Source organism: Oncorhynchus mykiss, chromosome 26, assembly GCF_013265735.2.
Source record: "Oncorhynchus mykiss isolate Arlee chromosome 26, USDA_OmykA_1.1, whole genome shotgun sequence".
Classification (NCBI taxonomy): Eukaryota; Metazoa; Chordata; class Actinopteri; order Salmoniformes; family Salmonidae; genus Oncorhynchus; species Oncorhynchus mykiss.
The window spans coordinates 45,825,625-45,846,114 of record NC_048590.1 but is presented as its reverse complement, the minus strand read 5'-3'; the positions used below and the strand labels follow the sequence as shown (position 1 = coordinate 45,846,114).

The 20,490-nt window shown below is 44.2% G+C and overlaps 2 protein-coding genes across 6 annotated transcripts; both read left to right on the top strand.

The window, feature by feature from the left end:
- Positions 1-3,107: 3,107 nt before the first annotated feature.
- Positions 3,108-11,418, top strand: LOC110506940 (eukaryotic translation initiation factor 3 subunit M). Its single transcript, XM_036964045.1, has 11 exons — positions 3,108-3,263; positions 3,969-4,101; positions 4,513-4,651; positions 4,876-4,999; positions 5,575-5,669; positions 6,250-6,333; positions 6,447-6,546; positions 6,714-6,795; positions 9,954-10,097; positions 10,454-10,514; positions 11,181-11,418. Exons 1-11 carry the CDS (start codon positions 3,222-3,224, stop codon positions 11,302-11,304), a joined length of 1,128 nt encoding a protein of 375 aa, XP_036819940.1. The 5' UTR covers positions 3,108-3,221; the 3' UTR covers positions 11,305-11,418.
- A 3,789-nt stretch (positions 11,419-15,207) lies between these two features.
- Positions 15,208-20,489, top strand: LOC110506937 (transmembrane gamma-carboxyglutamic acid protein 4-like). Of its 5 annotated transcripts, none has more exons than XM_036963545.1 (8): positions 15,208-15,308; positions 15,505-15,547; positions 16,206-16,321; positions 16,445-16,608; positions 16,712-16,739; positions 17,142-17,283; positions 17,656-17,838; positions 18,771-20,489. In XM_036963545.1, exons 3-8 carry the CDS (start codon positions 16,210-16,212, stop codon positions 18,796-18,798), a joined length of 657 nt encoding a protein of 218 aa, XP_036819440.1. In that variant the 5' UTR covers positions 15,208-15,308; positions 15,505-15,547; positions 16,206-16,209; the 3' UTR covers positions 18,799-20,489. The 5 variants fall into 5 exon arrangements, with proteins under 5 accessions (XP_036819440.1, XP_036819439.1, XP_036819438.1 ...); XM_036963544.1 differs by having other exon boundaries at positions 15,237-15,333; XM_036963543.1 differs by lacking the exon at positions 15,208-15,308 and having other exon boundaries at positions 15,340-15,547.
- The last annotated feature ends 1 nt before the right edge of the window (position 20,490 follows it).

Genomic DNA, 20,490 nt, shown 5'->3' with positions numbered 1-20,490 from the left:
GGCGGCCATGTTGTGTGATGATGATCATGAGAGCGATTTACGTGATGGGTTAGTAGGTGGGTAGGCTACACTTGGCTGAGAAAACAGACACCTAAACTAAATCCTCTCCTAATACAGCCTTTTCTTTTCACACCCCCATAATGTCAAAGAGAAGACGGGTTCATCTCTGCCATTGCTATAGCTGATGTCATTGAGGACATTTATGCTGAATTTCTGAATAAGTCACACTCTGATAGCAGTGGGGCACAGCACACCTAAATGATCTGCTACTCTGAAACAGTCATGTACCAACCATTTCCTGTGAACAAACTCTGACGATGAGTCACACACATACTGCAATAGCTAATGGGGCTGACTGACCAGTCATTTTCTACTGAAATGTGCGCTAACACTTCAATACACACAGACACACACACACACACACACACACACACACACACACACAGACACACACACACAGACAGACACAGACACACATAGACACACAAACACATACAAGGTATATTGGGTCAGAGTGAGGTCAGCCTGGCTAAGAGAAATAAGACAGACAGATTGTTACACAGTGGACCAAGTAATGTTTCAGTCCAATGAACCTGTAAGACCATGCCTCATAATGTCTGCGGCTTATACCCTGACCACAGCCTTCATTTGCGATCAAATTTTGGTTTAATTTTCAACTAACGTGAATTCAACAAAACGTTTCACCAGATCATTGGATTTAGGTTAAAAGTTGGGTGAAAAAACATAAACAATTCCCTTATGCTGATGACGTTTTGCAAATCCAATCAATTTTCCATGTTGATTCAACGTCATCGCTTTGAATTTCTTTGTTGAAATGACGTGGAAACAACATTGATTCAACCAGTTTTTGCCCAGCGGGATCTAACCATAGGAAGACATGCCCTCTCTGTTACATACAGAGGATCATATCCAAACCTGCCGTTTTAATGCTTCTTCTAAAAAAGACAAACAATGTCTCGTATGCATCTGGAGCTTCAAAACCATAAAAAATACCCTTTTATTCTGCAGTTGAAATACAACAGGCACTTGACAACAGTTGTTAATCACCTAATGAAATGCTCAGAGTTACACAAGCAAGCACACTTTGGGAGTAGAAGCGGCCATAAATTCCTGGCTGTGACAGCCAAAGAGGGCAAGGAGAGAGTGAGGGGGGAGCTTGGTGCTTGGTACCAGGCACTCTCAGGCTGATGAGTGTTACACATTGTACAGGGGCCATGGTGAAACACTCCACCGACCATTTACCCCTAGCTCCCTATTTAAGATCCTTATCCTACTAAACATAATAAAAATTAACTTGGTTGGTCTAAACTTGGTTTAAACTGTAACTGCAACGTGAAATATCTGACTGGCAGACTCTCCAGGAATTATGGTCTGGCCGCTCTCTCTCTCCATTTCATGATGTGAAATGTTCCTGTAATCAAAGAGGAATTACTTGTTATAAGCAAACTGTGACCTATGTGCAGTTCATATCTCACTGCTATTAGATCAGTTAAAAAGCCATTTCTATGCTACGTCAAAGTGTCTCAAATGGGCAACATACATAGACATGGATTACAGCAAACTGCTCTACATGTTATAAAGGAAACAGTACTGTATGGCTGAGTAAAGTTGAGACAGTTAACCCACCAAGACTTGGTATCCAAGGTCAGGATAGTATCCGTTTTATGAGACAGTGAAGAGGAAAGAAGAGAACACCATTGTTTGGGAGTGGAGGGTGCTTGGCTTTACTCTTAACGTGAAGATGTATGGCTTTACACCCCAATAGCTTGTAACCTGAGCCAGCTTTTAGGGGCAATTGCATCTCCAGTTACTCTTAAGCCCCCCCACCTCAATCACTCCAGGAGAAAGTGGCCTGCCTCTGCGGCTGACTAAATCACAGCATCCCACTTGATATACAGGCCCTGGTGCCATATCGCTGGGTCAGTGGGAGGGCTGTGTAAATGTGCTCCCCTCTGATGCTCACATTGTTTCCGGTGTCAACTCTGGGGAAAGTCATGGTGGTCCGAACAGAGAGGTAACTCAGCCAGATAACCTCCGTCCGAGGATCACCTCTACCACTGTAACTCTCAGCCAAGACATCCTGGGACTAGCCCCCCAGATGATAGATTGATACCTGGATAAGAAGAGGAGAAAGGATGGCATGGACCATGGCAGTGGGTCTCGTTAACTTGTGACCCTGACCATACACTTTGAACCCAGTCTGTTCTTTTTGGAGCGCTCAAGCTGAGGTTATCCATTTCCAGATGGTGCATAAGTCATCTAGCAAAATAAACAGAATTATATGATTCCACTACCTGTTTCACACATTCAGTATCTCGGGAATCCTTATTGAAATCCTTCAATAAAAGTGTTTATTAACAAGATTGTAGGATGTTCTCAAAGAAACTGGGGCTTGGGGCTCCCGAGTGGCGCAGCGGTCTAAGGCACTGCATCTCAGTGCTAGAGGTGTCACTACAATCTAGAAGAAAAAGAAACGCACACCTATTAAGACGAGGTGCTGGCTAGCGGAGTAGAAAACTTGAAAATAAAAGAGAGCCGCACACTCTTGGAGCTCAGATGCAAAAATGTAATACCAACGTTTCGACAGCCAAGCTGTCTTCATCAGGGTACAATCACAAACACTGCGGGATGACCCTGATGAAGACAGCTTGGCTGTCGAAACGTTGGTGTTACATTTTTGCATCTGAGCTCCAAGAGTGTGCGGCTCTCTTTTATTTTCAAGAGGTGTCACTACAGACATCCTGGTTTGAATCCAGGCTGTAACACTCCGTGATTGGGAGTACCATAGGGCAGTGCACAATTGGCCCAGCGTCGTTTGGCCAGTGTAGGCCATCATTCTAAATAAGAATTTGTTCTTAACTGACTTGCCTAGTTAAATAAAGGTTACATTTAAACATGTAACAACTGGTGGGGGGAACAAAAACTAAATGGTTACATTGTATCATAATTACATAATCAAACACGAATAAACATTAAATCGTTTGGCCATATGTTGTAAATGTAGAGGTTAGGCTACCTAAGCATTTTGTATGAAACAATATGAGAAAAAGTCCAGTCCAGCTGAATTATCACTACGGTCACTTTAACAGGATGACCCGGAAGTGCATCATGTTTGCCGGTCGTAAAGCGTTCTCTTTTCCGGTGGCCTCAGCGGTAGTGCGAGCGTGGATTTGATCTAGGCTCACTAAAATAACTATAAAATGAGTGTCCCAGCATTTATCGACATAACCGAAGAGGACCAGGTACGATTGAAGTGTTTTAGTAATAGTTACAAAATAATGAGCACATGATATGTAACGTTACGACAAAGGATGACATGCCAGATAACATTAGCATGCTACCGTTAGCCATGAGTCGATGACTATGATCAGTACACTAGCTAGTTAGCCTAGCTGTTTGTTAGCAAGTATGCTAACTTTACAGCTGGTTCCATTTTCACCCCCAGTTAAATGGATCTAGATCTCTTTGTAAACTTTAGCTATATCCCCGTGATTTATGTTTACTTAATACAACGTATTGCCAGCTGATGCATTTGTTTTACACGTAACTAGGATTGTACGTTAGGTAACTAGCTAACAGTTAGTTGCAGTCTACAACATCAACAATTTTTTGTCATTGTGCAGCCTTAATCAAATGTACAATTTAAATATCTTTAATGACAGCTGTTAAGTAGTGCACGTTTTGTTATTGGACTAAGTGTCATCGCTGTGTCTGTAGTTTAATCTGGGGTGTATTCATTAGTCTGATTCCGTTGAAAACTTTTTACAACGGAAAACATGTACTGTTTACTCAAGGAACCAAACAGAAGCAAATGGGAAAGGACCCAATAGAAACTGTAGTTTTCGTTGCAGAACTTTTTACGTTTGGTTTCACAGACAAAATGTTTCGCATTGGAATCCAACTAATAAATACACCCCTGTTCTTTTATAACGTGTTGTTGTTGACAGGCCTCAGAGCTCAGGGCCTACATCAAAGCCAAAGGAGCAGAGATCTCAGAGGAAAACTCGGAAGGTGGTCTCCATGTGGACCTGGCTCAAATCATCGAGGCCTGTGACGTCTGCCTCAAGGACGACGATAAAGGTGAGTGACACCAGGGAAACGCTAACCTATAGCCAGTGGCACTTCTAAAGGACTGCTCACATTGGTGAAGTATCCATGTAGAGAAGGCAAACATGCCCAAGGCATCTACAGATACACCTGTCTGCATGATGTCAGCACACACATGAACTGTAAACTGTCCTCTCTCACTCTTCTCTTTCTGTCTGTCAGCCCCTCCCCCTCCTTGTCTTGTTCCCTTAATTCATCTGCTGTTTCTACCTCTGCTGTTTTCCTTTCCATCTCCCAACCCATCCTGTCCTTTCTGTTTTCTCCTGGACCCCCACTTATGTTTGTTTTTCTGTTTCCTCCTAAAAGTGGCTGGTATGAATGAGTCTTGAATGATGATGAATGGTGTCATTGTGATTGATAGTTGTCTCTCTCTCCTCTCTGTAGAAGTGGAGAGTGTGATGAACAGCATAGTGTCGCTGCTACTCATCCTGGAGACGGAGAAACAGGAGACCCTGATCGAGAGTCTGTGTGAGAAGCTGGTCAAGTCCCGAGAGGGAGAGAGGCCTTCCCTCAGGATGCAGCTGTAAGTCCACACACTCATCTATCTCTGTTCTCTACTAGTCTCCCTGACCGGTGAAGTATGCAGCCACCCACTAGATGCCTGGAGCACTCGGACATAGTTAATGGAGTCAGCGACCCAAGATTTGGGTTTGTTTATGCACGATGGAAGAAGTGGGACCCTTGTAAACACTAACCGTAAGCCATGTCTTAATGGTCAAGTTAACGTGTATGGTTTTGGTTGTGTAGGCTGAGTAACCTGTTCCATGGTATGGATGAGACAGCCCCAGTGAGGTACACAGTCTACTGCAGCCTCATCAAGGTAGCAACCACCTGCAACGCCATCGCTTTCATCCCCACGGACCTCGACCAGGTACGCTCACCGTGCACACTCGCCATATACTGTCACACTCACCGTGCACACTCGCCATATACTGTCACTCTCACTGTGCACACTCGTCATACACTGTCACTCTCACTGTGCACACTCGCCATATACTGTCACTCTCACCATGCACATTTGCCATATACTGTCACTCTCACCGTGCACACTCGCCATATACTGTCACTCTCACCATGCACATTTGCCATATACTGTCACTCTCACCGTGCACACTCGCCATACACTGTCACACTCGCCATATACTGTCACTCTCACCATGCACATTTGCCATATACTGTCACTCTCACCGTGCACACTCGCCATACACTGTCACACTCACCGTGCACACTCGCCATATACTGTCACGCTCACCGTGCACACTTGCCATATACTGTCACTCTCACCGTGCACACTCCCCATACACGGTCACTCTCACCGATGTGCTCATCCAATCCGCTCACACCACACTTTACCAGTCACATGTAAGGGCTCTGTGCAGGAACAAGACCTTGTAGAGGGAGGATGATTGACGTTTCCATGGCTCTGCTTGTGTGTTTGTGGTTCAGGTGCGTAAGTGGATCACAGACTGGAACCTGAACACAGAGAAGAAACACACACTGCTAAGGCTGGTGTACGAGGCCCTGGTCGAATGTAAGAAGAGGTAACTAACTACACACAGCCTTGTGGTGTCTTCGACACAGTCTGGTGCCTGGTGGTGTCTTCGACACAGTCTGGTGCCTGGTGGTGTCTTCGACACAGTCTGGTGCCTGGTGGTGTCTTCGACACAGTCTGGTGCCTGGTGGTGTCTTCGACACAGTCTGGTGCCTGGTGGTGTCTTCGACACAGTCTGGTGCCTGGTGGCGTCTTCGACACAGTCTGGTGCCTGGTGGCGTCTTCGACACGGTCTGGTGCCTGGTGGCGTCTTCGACACGGTCTGGTGCCTGGTGGCGTCTTCGACACGGTCTGGTGCCTGGTGGCGTCTTCGACACGGTCTGGTGCCTGGTGGTGTCTTCGACACGGTCTGGTGCCTGGTGGTGTCTTCGACACGGTCTGGTGCCTGGTGGTGTCTTCGACACGGTCTGGTGCCTGGTGGTGTCATCACTTTCTGTTATGATTGTTTATTTTCCATATTTTTCTAAAAGTAATTCCTCAGTACAATGGGATATGTGTTGTGTATCTGCAGTGTTTGTATTTTTCTTGAGCTGGTTCTTGTGTCACTGAGTGTGTGTGTTCCTCTGCAGCGAGGCTGCAGCTAAGGTGATGGTGGAGCTGTTGGGGAGTTACACAGAGGACAACGCCTCACAAGCACGCGTTGATGCCCACAGGTACACACATACACACCTCTATCCTACTGTTATCCTACCATCATAACTACAAGATCTGACACGTGACTGGCTGTCTTTGCTGTCACTCACCCCTCTCTGGTTCCTCCCCCCAGATGCATTGTACGAGCCCTGAAAGACCCCAACACCTTCCTGTTGGACCACCTCCTGGCCCTCAAACCTGTCCGCTTCCTAGAGGGAGAACTCCTCCACGACGTGAGTACTGAAGCCCAGCTCAGGGAACAGCTCATCCTGCTGTTAACAAGGCCGTGACATTTGAACTCTGAGGATTTAATAGCTTCATATGAATCCATTCATAACAATGATGCTACATTATTACCTGATTGTTTTAACAGTGACTTCTCTCGCTCCTTCATTCACAGCTCCTAACCATCTTTGTGAGTGCAAAGCTAGCTGCCTACGTGAAGTTTTACCAGAGCAACAAAGACTTCATCGATTCCCTCGGTGAGTGATCAAGACTCAATGGGGCTACCTCGCGGCTAGTGACCTGACTGCAGAGATCAAATCCCTTGGGACACACACACACCCTGCCTAGCCTAAATCGCTGACCTCTGTGGATACAGGGTTGGAATGTGTGTGTCAGCAGTGTCTCTCTGTCCACACACTGCTGAGAACGTAGGGGTCCAATTAACATGGTTGGTCCTCCCACATAAGTCAGGTGGTATTGGCTCTCACTGCAGACATGGTGGTGTTTGTGTTAATATGCCTAGTCACTGTAGTTCCACACTGCTGGGCACAGAGGCAATTAGCCAATGGACCCTCCCTGAGTCAAGTGGAATTGAGTGTGCTTGTGTGTTCATCACAGAACGATTACTTCTTGGAGTTTCCCTCCAAGGTCTCCCTGAGAGTTTGAACCATAGTCAGTTACATTCTTCATCAACCAGCCAGTTGACAATTAATGTGCATTCAGTAATTATAGTTAATGATCTCATGATTAATGGTACCTAAGAGTTGGTGACCTGTCATTTATATCTATTTCATTGTCATGTCTTGTTATTCCTGTGTTTTAATAACTCTCTTCCTGTCCTCAGGTGTTAACCATGATGTTAGTCCTGTCCCCAGGTGTCAACCATGATGTTAGTCCTGTCCCCAGGTCTCAACCATGATGTTAGTCCTGTCCCCAGGTCTCAACCATGATGTTAGTCCTGTCCCCAGGTCTCAACCATGATGTTAGTCCTGTCCCCAGGTCTCAACCATGATGTTAGTCCTGTCCCCAGGTCTCAACCATGATGTTAGTCCTGTCCCCAGGTCTCAACCATGATGTTAGTTCTGTCCCCAGGTCTCAACCATGATGTTAGTCCTGTCCCCAGGTCTCAACCATGATCTTATCCTGTCCCCAGGTCTCAACCATGATGTTAGTCCTGTGTTTTATTGACGGTCTTCCTGTCCCCAGGTGTCAACCATGATGTTAGTCCTGTCCCCAGGTCTCAACCATGATGTTAGTCCTGTCCCCAGGTCTCAACCATGATGTTAGTCCTGTGTTTTATTGACGGTCTTCCTGTCCCCAGGTCTCAACCATGATGTTAGTCCTGTCCCCAGGTCTCAACCATGATCTTATCCTGTCCCCAGGTCTCAACCATGATGTTAGTCCTGTGTTTTATTGACGGTCTTCCTGTCCCCAGGTGTCAACCATGATGTTAGTCCTGTCCCCAGGTCTCAACCATGATGTTAGTCCTGTGTTTTACTGACGGTCTTCCTGTCCCCAGGTCTCTTCCTGTCCCCAGGTCTCAACCATGATGTTAGTCCTGTGTTTTACTGACGGCCTTCCTGTCCCCAGGTCTCAACCATGATGTTAGTCCTGTGTTTTACTGACGGTCTTCCTGTCCCCAGGTCTCAACCATGATGTTAGTCCTGTGTTTTACTGACTGTCTTCCTGTCCCCAGGTCTCAACCATGATGTTAGTCCTGTGTTTTACTGACGGTCTTCCTGTCCCTAGGTCTCAACCATGATGTTAGTCCTGTGTTTTACTGACTGTCTTCCTGTCCCCAGGTCTCAACCATGATGTTAGTCCTGTGTTTTATTGACTGTCTTCCTGTCCCCAGGTCTCAACTACGATGTTAGTCCTGTCCTCCCCAGGTCTCAACCATGATGTTAGTCCTGTCCCCAGGTCTCAACCATGATGTTAGTCCTGTCCCCAGGTCTCAACCATGATGTTAGTCCTGTGTTTTACTGACTGTCTTCCTGTCCCCAGGTCTCAACCATGATGTTAGTCCTGTGTTTTACTGACGGTGTTCCTGTCCCCAGGTCTCAACCATGATGTTAGTCCTGTCCCCAGGTCTCAACCATGATGTTAGTCCTGTCCCCAGGTCTCAACCATGATGTTAGTCCTGTGTTTTACTGACTGTCTTCCTGTCCCCAGGTCTCAACCATGATGTTAGTCCTGTGTTTTATTGACTGTCTTCCTGTCCCCAGGTCTCAACTACGATGTTAGTCCTGTCCCCAGGTCTCAACCATGATGTTAGTCCTGTGTTTTATTGACGGTCTTCCTGTCCCCAGGTCTCAACCATGATGTTAGTCCTGTGTTTTATTGACGGTCTTCCTGTCCCCAGGTCTCAACCATGATGTTAGTCCTGTGTTTTATTGACGGTCTTCCTGTCCCCAGGTCTCAACCATGATGTTAGTCCTGTGTTTTACTGACTGTCTTCCTGTCCCCAGGTCTCAACCATGATGTTAGTCCTGTGTTTTACTGACGGTCTTCCTGTCCCCAGGTCTCAACCATGATGTTAGTCCTGTGTTTTACTGACGGTCTTCCTGTCCCCAGGTCTCAACCATGATGTTAGTCCTGTCCCCAGGTCTCAACCATGATGTTAGTCCTGTCCCCAGGTCTCAACCATGATGTTAGTCCTGTGTTTTACTGATGGTCTTCCTGTCCCCAGGTCTCGACCATGATGTTAGTCCTGTGTTTTACTGACGGTCTTCCTGTCCCCAGGTCTCAACCATGATGTTAGTCCTGTGTTTTATTGACTGTCTTCCTGTCCCCAGGTCTCAACCATGATGTTAGTCCTGTGTTTTACTGACGGTCTTCCTGTCCCCAGGTCTCAACCATGATGTTAGTCCTGTGTTTTATTGACTGTCTTCCTGTCCCCAGGTCTCAACCATGATGTTAGTCCTGTGTTTTACTGACGGTCTTCCTGTCCCCAGGTCTCAACCATGATGTTAGTCCTGTGTTTTGACTGTCTTCCTGTCCCCAGGTCTCAACCATGATGTTAGTCCTGTGTTTTATTGACTGTCTTCCTGTCCCCAGGTCTCAACCATGATGTTAGTCCTGTCCCCAGGTCTCAACCATGATGTTAGTCCTGTGTTTTACTGACTGTCTTCCTGTCCCCAGGTCTTAACCATGATGTTAGTCCTGTCCCCAGGTCTCAACCATGATGTTAGTCCTGTGTTTTACTGACTGTCTTCCTGTCCCCAGGTCTTAACCATGATGTTAGTCCTGTGTTTTATTGACGGTCTTCCTGTCCCCAGGTCTCAACCATGATGTTAGTCCTGTCCCCAGGTCTCAACCATGATGTTAGTCCTGTGTTTTATTGACGGTCTTCCTGTCCCCAGGTCTCAACCATGATGTTAGTCCTGTGTTTTATTGACGGTCTTCCTGTCCCCAGGTCTTAACCATGAGCAGAACATGGCTAAGATGTGTCTGCTGACGTTCATGGGCATGGCGGTGGAGTTTAAAGAGATCTCCTTTGGCACCATGCAGCAGGAGCTGCAGTTAGAAGAAGACCAAGTAGAAGCCTTCGTCATCGACGGTACCAACACCGCCTCAAATCCAATCTGACCCACACACACTCTCTCTAATAATACTATACTCCCCTCTGACAACGCTGGAATTCCCCCTCAATGCAACAGTCCACCTAACATCTATAAACACAAAAAGTTAAAACGGTCAAAACAGGATGTTGTCTGTAGATTTATTTTTTTTGACAAATTGAGGAACCAAACTGTCCTAGGAGCAGACATGTAGGAGTTAGTATCCTTATTGTTACTGTGACGTTGGTCGCCCTCTCAGAAGTCTGTAATGTGTTTGAGGGTTGCCTTGACACACGGATACTCCCTCTTGTCTGCCGCCCACCTCTCTCAATGTCTTCCTGTCTCTTGTCTGTAGCTGTTCGGACTAAGATGGTGTACTGCAAGATTGACCAGACACAGCGAAAGGTTATCGTGAGGTAAGCCAAAATAATCATCTTTAAAAAACGTGCTATTCTAATCAAGTGTGTTCTGCGATGTCAGCGGCTGCGTTTGGCAGGCTGAAGCTGTGTCGTATTACGGCGCAATGTAGCGAAACCAAAAACAGAAACTGCCGTTGTAGTAGTCCCTCCCCTTTTCTTCCGTTTGGTACCTAATGAACGACCCTGTAATAGAGACACTGTAGCAATCAGTTCAAGGTTTCTGACAACCGTTCTTCAGAGCTCCCCACTATAAAACCATAGCGATGGTCTTTGTTCTTGTGTTGCTGTACAGAAATACTTTTTTTCACCTTTTGGAGGCTTTTTTTGCCAGTTGAGTATCAATGCTATTGTTGATGGGTTTCTGCAAAGGAAATCTAGACATCTATTTTTATTCTGTGCTACAAAGCAGGTTCCCTTTGACTCTGATCTGATTGGTGCTTACAGTTGTGGTATGTTCAATGCATATCTATTAATAATAGGGTTTGGTTGTGTGTATGACAAGGAAAATGTCTTCCCTCTAGGTACTTCAGACGTATTAGGCACTACACTGTCAGAGGGAGACTCAAAGCTCTTAAGATTTCCAATGATACCTTTCAGGGTTGCCAGGTATGGCATTATGCTCCCCTTTCCCTAACCAGGTGTCTTTATCTCTGCCCCCATCAGCCACAGCACACACCGCACCTTCGGCAAGCAGCAGTGGCAGCAGCTCTACGACAGTCTCAGCTCCTGGAAGGGCAATTTGGCAACTGTGAAGACCAGCCTCCAGACCCTGTCCCCCTCTGCCTAAGATCTCTCTCTCCAAAACCCTCTTTAAAAAACTTCCCCCTTTGTTAAACTCCCTTGGTTGAATCTTCTGTCACCATTTTTTTATTCACCCAATAAAAGACTAATTGAGATCTTCCATGGTTGTTTTGCTTGTCTTAATACCAGATGTAAATCATGTCTAGCTGTTTACAGGGGCAAGTGGTAGCGCAGAAGTTTCAGCATCACATGCGAACATCAGCAGTGACCGTGTTCTCCAGAGAAGCTGCTGTCTGTTGTGTGGTTGTTCTTCACCTGGCGACCCGGAGCATCTGGCTCTAGTTAGACCCAGAGTGGCCATGTGAGATGGGGGGTGACGGGGCCTGTTACTGAGGGTGACAAATGGGTCACCTGATTAAGAACTTTATAGACCCTACTCTTATCAGTGCTATAAACCTGACTCCTCAGCTGAGGTCAGAGCAGTGTTACTTTCAGCACTAGGTTTTTAGACTTTGGGTGAGGTGTTGGGAAACTGATCTAGTGTCAGTTTGATGTTGTTACACAGGTTAGGAATACCGTGTCCTATCTCAATGGTCTCCCACCTCTAATACAAAGCAGTTTTATGATTTCACTCAAGATTTACTGTAATATTTATGGTATGACTGGTCTTCTCTTTTTCTGTGCCACTTCCACAGAAGACTAGCGACTGGCATTGACCACATTCCTTGCACTAGCCTGGTCCATCTTATTTCATGCAAAATGTCAACAGGAAACGTTAAAACACTTCAACAGCTCTGGACACTGTTGGACAATTCTGAATGATAAAAGAGAAAATGTTCACAAAATACACTAATGAGCTGACCAGAATGGAATTCCACTCCCTCCTAATGCTGTAAGAGGACAAATGATTGGCTGTTACACTGGTGTGTTAGAATGTGATCTCTAGCAGCATTCCAGAGCATTATGTTCTGAACTGTGCTGGTGTATGTGTTGGATCAGGCATTAGATATGAAAGGGTTCTCTCCCTCAGGGACTAATGAAATGTAGTTGATGAAGCACAGAAGTTGACACCACTGCTGTCATACTTTTGATGACAAATTGCCTGACAACGTGCCTTTACATTGTAATGGACTTTTTCCAAAATGATTTTGCATCACTGCACAGTTAATTTAGACAGCAGAAATACAGCGGTGGTTTGTCAGTCAAAACTAAGTCTACTTTGAAGAGACATGAGGAAGGGAGCAACACCATTGTTTGCCAGTCTACTGGGCAGAGCCAAAAACCAAACAGAAACCTGTGTGTTAATGGTGATGTCACAGCTCTGGCCCAGCAGCGTCTGCAGAAGCTCAAGGCTCACTCCTATCCCAGAGTCCTCTGGGAGAAGCATCCCCTGGACTTTTCAGAGGGAGTAAATCACACAACACTCCTCATGGTCACCACCAGCAAGGTGGGGTACAGAGAAAGCAGGTTTAGACTAATGTAGTGAGACAGTTCGGTTTACTGAACACTGTGGAAGTCCCCATTAACCTGCCCCACATCTCTCTCTGTACGAGTCTTTCTCCATCTGTCTATCTCTCCTGCTCTACCCCCATATCCCTCTTTCTCTCCCTCTCGGCTTTAAGTGTGTATGTACTGACATGTATGTGTATCTGATTGATGAACATGCACACACTACATATAACTTGTAAAGCCTTTTGTCTGTAATGTATTTGTCTTTATATGTCGAACCCCAGTAAGACTAGTTGTTACTGATGAGGATCCTAATCAAATAAAACAAATCTCAAATCTCTCTCTGTTTCCCTTTCTCTCTCTCTCTCTCTGTTCCCCTCTCTTTCTCTCTCTCTCTCTGTTCCCCTCTCTTTCTCTCTCTCTCTGTTCCCCTCTCTCTCTCTTTCTCCCTCTCTGTTCCCCTCTTTCTCTCTCCCTGTTCCGCTCTCTCTTTCTCTCTCTCTCTCTGTTCCCCTCTCTTTCTCTCACTCTCTCTCCTCTCACTCTCTCTCCACTCTTTCTCTCTTTGTTCCCATCTCTTTCTCTCACTCTCTCTCCCAATCTTTGTTTCCCTTTCTCTCGCTCGCTCTCTCTTTCCCCTCTATCTCTCTCTTTCCCCTCTTTCTCTCCCAATCTTTGTTTCCCTTTCTCTCCCCTCTCTCTCTCCCCCTCTCTTTCTTGAACTCTGTTTCTCTATCTTCTCTCACATTGTTTTTCTCTCGTCCTTTCTCCCCTCTCACTCTCTCTAATTTGTCTCTCGGGTCCTAAGTTACTGCTTCATGGATGGTGTGTCATGTGAGATCTCCCAGCTGTAACTTTCACGTCATTTTCCAGTTGGTTTATCTGCTTTCATGACCCGTCTTATCATGGTTGGAAGCTGGTAGTTAGTTCCACGCAGTTCAGTGCTGAAAAGCAAATGAGCTGATACTCATATGGTAACCTGGCTACTCACCTTAAAACAGTTTTAAGGTGAATTTGATCTCCCGTGTGTTATGTGAAATGCGTGTACTCCACTAAATATGAACAGTATGCATATGGACAGCAGTTACTTTTAGAATGTTATCCAGTTCGTTATGCCTTAAAGACTATGGATGTGTGTAAGAAGACAGACTCTCAACAGATCATGCTGACTTGGAATTTCCCCACCGCTGAGAATATGATCCCTTTTCCAGAGCAGGGTGCTCAATCATCACAGCCTTGCCTCAGAGTGCATGTTTAAAGCCTTTCTGTAATATCATCTAGCGTCAGACACTAGATAAGTTAGGAATTTCACTTTTGCATCAGCCTTTCATTCTGTGTATGAACATTCCTTATAGCAAATCTAAAGCCGTGACAGTGTCCAGACACACAGCAGAGCACAGGACAAGACATCCTATTAACTTTCAATTAGCACCATCTCTCTCTTTATGTATGTCTCTCGCTATCGCTCTCTCTCGCCATATCACTACCATATCACTACTTTACATAAATAGTGGCCTTGCACCCATGATGGAGATAAACCTATTTAGACAGAGTGCACAAGACAAACACAAGTGTAATGACACTGACAGGAGTGTTGACCTGGCAGGAGCAGGCTATTTGCTCTGATTATAATACTAACACGTTACAAGCGTGTCTTGGGGGTTTGTGATACGTTTGTAGCGAGTCTTTGGGGTTGCTGTTGTGACAGGGATCTTTTATGACAGAGTGTAGCACAAGGAAGGTTGTCTTATCGAGAACACACACCTCTGCTCTTCTGTGTGCTGAGAGGAGCATGAACCTGTTTGTTTTAACCTGGCTAATTTATACACTCATATTGAAAGGACAGAGGCAGCATTGTGGATACCACAAAGAGCACTCTGGATAAAATGTTTAGCCATTTGGGGTGAAATATTACATGCACAGGTTTTTCCCCCATTAAGAGGTCGTTAAACTCGGCTATCCTAGTCAATCCCAGTAAATCTCAGGGATAAAGGTCAATTTGCTGAGACAGGTCGCGAGGCAGACCCATTCAGAATCCAGGCCATGACGTCATGGTCGCAAAAGGAAATGTGCGTCACTTGAACAGATCTTGTGGAAAACTGGGACACATCCGTTAGATTCAGAGAGGACATGTTTCCCTTTCTACAACGTGTAATACAATGTTTAGTCAAATATATGCCTCTGGCCTCTCTTAGATATGGACTTGTGTTTTCTTTTAAATAAATATTACAAAAGTAAATTGAGAGTGGAAACCAAGCCTTACAGTAGAATGTGATTTCATGTTTTGGTGTGACATTACATGGTATTTTTTAGCCACAATGACATCCATTAGTTCCCACATTTCCCTGATTGTGAAGTGCCTGTTTCGACAGTGGAGCATGAGTAGGCATATCCCTTTCAATTAATAATATGTCTGTTTATTTGTTCTAGGCTAAATGTAAAGTAGACGTTTTTAAAGGCTCTGGGAAGTCTACTACTCTACTTGATTCACTCCTGTGCCGATTCTCTCTTGTTTAGTGGTTTCAAGTGCCACCTTGTGTTTTTACTGAACTGTAGATCAGTGTATCCAGGTGAAAAGCTTGATTAGTCAGGTCTGTACAGGTAGGTAACTACTACAGAACAGGAGGTGAGCTCACATTTCTTGGGAGTACAAGAAAATGTAAAAAAAATTGTTGGGAGTAAACAGAAACCTCGCGCTTCCTGGAATATTCTACTTGTATTGATTTAACGAATTATAATATTTTGTAATGCGGTGTTGTTGATTATTGACGATACGTGTTCTGATTGTTTTTATAAGGAAATATAACATCAAACACAGCTGTTATCGGCGAACGTTCGAGGTAGGTGGTTTCATTTCAGTTTCACCTGTCAACAATCAATGTCATTCATACCTGCTCAGTAACTTAATTTCGTGAGGTAGCCTGTTTTCTTCCGCTCTTCTTGGATTTTACACGTTTTAAAGTTAAAGGTGCACTATGTAGAAATTGCTCTGCCATTTCCTGGTTGCTAAAATTCTAATAGTTCGCCAAGTATAGTGTGGAGAATCATTATATCATCTAAACCGCTGTGAAATATCATTTACATAACCAAAAATATTGTATTTTCAGCTGTTTGAAGCTGGTGTACGAAACCTAAAGTAAAAGAGTTTAAAAAACGACATTTTTAAGAACAGGAAGCATATAAATAAAGCACATAGAACAGATCTACCGCTTATTAGACTTGCTTTCAATGAGAATTACAGATCTACAATTCATACTTGTATACGAATTTGGTCGGGTCGCCCAAAAAGTGACGTTTCAGTGTGAACAATTTAAGGTGTAAAATTAAAACTTACGTTTTTAAGGAAAGAATTGCTAAGCAATCAACCGATAAACTGTATAGGCTTCTGAACAGCTTTCTGGTGAAAACTGGGTGTGTCTTGTTGTCACTAACTTGTGAAATGCACGTTGTAACTTCTTATCTAATCTCTATGACCTATGCTCAAATCATTATCCGCAGGTGAATGGCGATGCTTTTGCATTTATTCATACTGTATCAACTGCTTCCCTGTGGAAACTTTGCTTGTGTGAGAAAGTTATTACACACCACAGGGACAGAGAACCAATCAAAAGAAGGTGAGACATGAGTTTCCAAACATCTTCAAATATAATTTTGTTATATTCCTAAATTATGGTATTAAAGTATTGTGTTTAAAAGTTTGCATCATTTTGTTCCACTCGTGTGATTGAGTCCCCTAGTTTTCGTGCAAGAGGAGCAGGCAAATGCATTCTTAGGACGCCATCTATTGGCCAACCGATTTGACTTTGAGCTCTTCACTCCTGGGAATTTGGAGAGGGAGTGCTTTGAAGAAGTCTGCAGCTACGAGGAAGCACGAGAGGTCTTTGAAAATGTCCCTCAGACTGTAAGTGATGCTGAGAGGGTGTTCAGGCAGTGGTTCAGGCAGTGGTAGTGGTAGGCCCAGTCTCATGACCACAACCTGATGTTGTCTTTATGTAACTTCGCAGGATGACTTCTGGAAAAAGTACACCGAGGGTAAGAGAAGTATGACTAAGTACATCTACATGTATGTCGCAGGTCAACTATTTTCCATTGTACTACTATTAATCGCACAGACTTTTCTAACTACACTGATGGGTACAGGGTGGCGGAAGACACCCTCAATCAGGAGGACGAAATGCAAAACCTAATGCAGCCTATAGCCCAGCGGTTCAACTCAGGCCCTTAAGTTCTGCAGTCCAGTTTATTTTCTCCTTGACAGGTTTATTAGTCCATAAATGTTACAGGATGGCTGGAGAGAAACCTGGTTACAGTCTAGTTTAAAAAAAGCACCATACACTGTGACTCTTTAGGAGAGTTAGCAGCATATTTAGGAATCTTGCAGTGTGTCATACATGCAAAAATACTTCAGTTGGTTGTTTTTGTGTGATCCCACAGATGAGGACACGCGGCCATCGCGGCTGGATGTGACTGCCCTGCTTGTGGGTCTGATCGCGGCAGGGGTGGCCATCGTCATCTTCGGCCTGTTGGTCTGGTACTTCTGCAAGGGGAGTTGTAAGGATAACCTCTCACGTGCAGGGTGAGTTAGATGAGGGGTATTATGTTGACTGAATGACAGTGGTCGCTGGATCAATAGTTTGAATAAGATCAAATGTTATTTGTCACATGCGCCGAATACAACAGGTGTAGACTTTACTTATGCTTACTTACAAGCCCTTAACCAACCATGCAGTTTTAAGAAAAATAAGGGTTGAGGAAAATATTTGCTAAATAAACTAAAGTAAAAAAATAAAAAAAATAACGAGGCTATATATAGGCGGGTCAATGTGCAGTGTTACAGGTTAGTCGAGGTAATTGAGGTAATATGTAGATAGGGGTAAAGTGTGTGTGTGTGTGTATACGCACACATTCTTCAAAGGGATACTGCATCATTCCTGACTGTCTCTTCCAGCTCTGTTAGGGTGCGTCCAAGGCGCAGTAATGCCTCGCTGATCATGCGGAGACTGGATGAGGTCTCTCTGCAGCCTGTGCTCCTGCCCCCGCCGGAGGAGATTGACCCCCCAGGCCTGCCCTCCTATGAGGACGCCATCGGCAAATCTGGAACGCACGACGCCCCACCTCCTCCTTACCCTGGGTATACACACGCATGCTCATGTACACACACACACACATGATTGTGCCGGTTGCTGCAGAGGAGGTCAAAGGGGAGTTTAAAAAATTAATTATTATTTTACCTTTATTTAACCAGGTAGGCTAGTTGAGAACAAGTTCTCATTTACAACTGCGACCTGGCCAAGATAAAGCAAAGCAGTGTGACACAAACAACAACACAGAGTTACACATGGAATAAACAAACGCACAGTCAATAACACAATAGAAAAAATCTATATACAGTGTGTGCAAATGAGGTAAGATTAGGGAGGTAAGGCAATAAACAGGCCGTAGTGGCGAAGTAATTACATTTTAGCAATTAAACACTGGAGTGATAGATGTGCAGAAGATGAATGTGCAAGTTGAGATACTGGGGTGCAAAGATACAAAATAAATAAGAATATGGGGATGAGGTAGTTGGATGGGCCATTTACAGATGGGCTATGTACAGGTGCAGTGATCTGTGAGCTGCTCTGACAGCTGATGCTTAAGAGTGAGTGTTGCCGACCTAAAATGGCTACCTAGTTAGCTGTGCGGGCTACTAGTGTTCAATCCGTGACATCACTCGCTCTGCGACCTTGAGCTGGTTGTTTCCTTTGCTCTGCAAGGGCCACTGCTTTTGTTGAGTGACAGGTAATGATGCTTTGTGGGTAACAGTTGTCGATGTGTTCAGTGTCCTCCCTGGTTTGAGCCCAGGTTGTGGGAAGGAGATTGACACAACCAACACTGTTACACATAAACCCAAAACTTGCTCTACCTATCTGAATTGAATTATAACTACAAAAATGTTCATACATTAAAATATTTTTCAAAACATTTTTTTGTACAATTTTATTTTGGTTTATAGACAGTAGGGATCTTTCTAACCTTGCCTTGTTAGGTGAACAACATGTTTACTTTGTTTCTTTCCCACAGGTCTCAACCTGGAAGTATTCGACGATAGCACCTTTGACCTCGCTGGATGAATGTCTCCATGTTGAGCATCATCAAATGCTACTAAAGAGGTTTAGATCTATTTACCTGACATGGTTGTTCTCTACCGTGCATGTTCAACATGTGATTTTATTGGATTGTATGTAATACCTTGTGATAATTGTAGATCTGTGTGACTGATTACCTCTTGACCTCTTCCGTTACCTGCAATTTGAGATGTTTAGCATATTTATCTATTTGTACAAATGTTTAGACATTTTTCTGCATGTGCCAAAGTTGATTTATTCCTCATCACTTTATTCCTCACTTTTGAGTTGGACCTGCTTTAACCCATAACAACTAGTGAGGTAATACTTGACATGATAAATCTTAGTTTAACTGTAACCTGTCAACTGCTCTGCTTTTATGAATGGAAAATGAAGCATGAGAAACCGTATTGAGTATATACCAGTGTCGGCTGCTGAGGGGAGGACGGATCATAATAATAGCTGGAACGGCGTGAATGGAATGGCATCAAGCACATGGAAACCATGTTTAATATCATTCCACTGATTCCGCTCCAGCCATTACCACGAGCCCATCCGCCCCAGTTAGGGTGCCACCAACCTGTGGTATACACACAAGTCTGCCTACTACTGTAGCCTGTTGGTTAATGACACAATATGAGCATAGTGTTAGGACAGACTGAGATAATTGACACTTCCACATTCTCTGAATCACATTAGATGTACAGTGGCTTCTAAAAGTATTGGGACAGTGACAATTTTTTTGTGACAAAGTTAGATGCACAAATATCATCCCAGTCGGCACTTTAACCTCCTCGTCGTATAATTTCAAAACCAAAGTACATAGACAAAATGTGTCACTGTTCCAATACTTTTGGCGCTCACTGTATGTGTAGTAACTGCTCAAGTAGACTGTGTGAGTTTGATGACATCACACTCAGTGCTTGACTTGGACTGAAATACTATACGTGCCTGTACTCATTTACCTGTACTGTTGTTTATATTATATTTTATATATATATGTATGCCTGTGCAGGAGCTCTGCAATACTTTTGAGCTAATATTCTATAGGCGGTGCAGAAACTGAAGCAGTAGAACATTGTTGGTGCCAGTACTCAGTTCCGGTGAGATCCTGCCCACGTCAAGCACAGATCACATGCTATGCTATTATGAGTGTCCCAGGAAGTCTTTGCTCTTTTCTGAAGCTATTCATTAATGAAGAAGAAACCTATCCGTGATATTTAATGAAGTGCCTGTTAAATTGTCATAACAGGGTGCACTTTCTTTTAGGGTTTTACAACCACAGGTTGGGATAATTCTGTTTTTATTTCTGGACACTGTTGAGTAGTGGGCTGTTTCTTTACCCATTCATTTGTAAAATAGGATATTGAATTAATACTGCTCACATCTGAGCATGACTTCTGTAAGGATTAGGAGGTATAGTGACACATAGATCTATGAATGATGTCAATGGTGAGGTTGACATCATGGGACAATGTACTGTATGTGTGCTGATGATGCTTGGTTTGACTGATTGTGTACTTTTAAGTCTATGAAACATGTTAACTGTCAGAGGATCATTTCATAAATTGACATTTTAATGATTGTCTTGTCTCTCTGAAGAATGTTTGAATGGTGAAGTGTTAATGTTTGCAGCAACACCAAAGGCGATCATTATTTTGATCATTAAATTGTCT

Coding starts and splice junctions, on each gene's coding strand:
- LOC110506940 (XM_036964045.1), top strand. CDS start 3,222: ATGAGTGTCCCAGCATTTATCGACATAACCGAAGAGGACCAG. Junction 5,670..6,249: donor CTGGTCGAATGTAAGAAGAG/GTAACTAACTAC, acceptor GTTCCTCTGCAG/CGAGGCTGCAGCTAAGGTGA. Junction 10,515..11,180: donor CAGCGAAAGGTTATCGTGAG/GTAAGCCAAAAT, acceptor TGCCCCCATCAG/CCACAGCACACACCGCACCT.
- LOC110506937 (XM_036963545.1), top strand. CDS start 16,210: ATGGCGATGCTTTTGCATTTATTCATACTGTATCAACTGCTTCCCTGT. Junction 16,322..16,444: donor AGAGAACCAATCAAAAGAAG/GTGAGACATGAG, acceptor TGAGTCCCCTAG/TTTTCGTGCAAGAGGAGCAG. Junction 17,839..18,770: donor CCACCTCCTCCTTACCCTGG/GTATACACACGC, acceptor TCTTTCCCACAG/GTCTCAACCTGGAAGTATTC.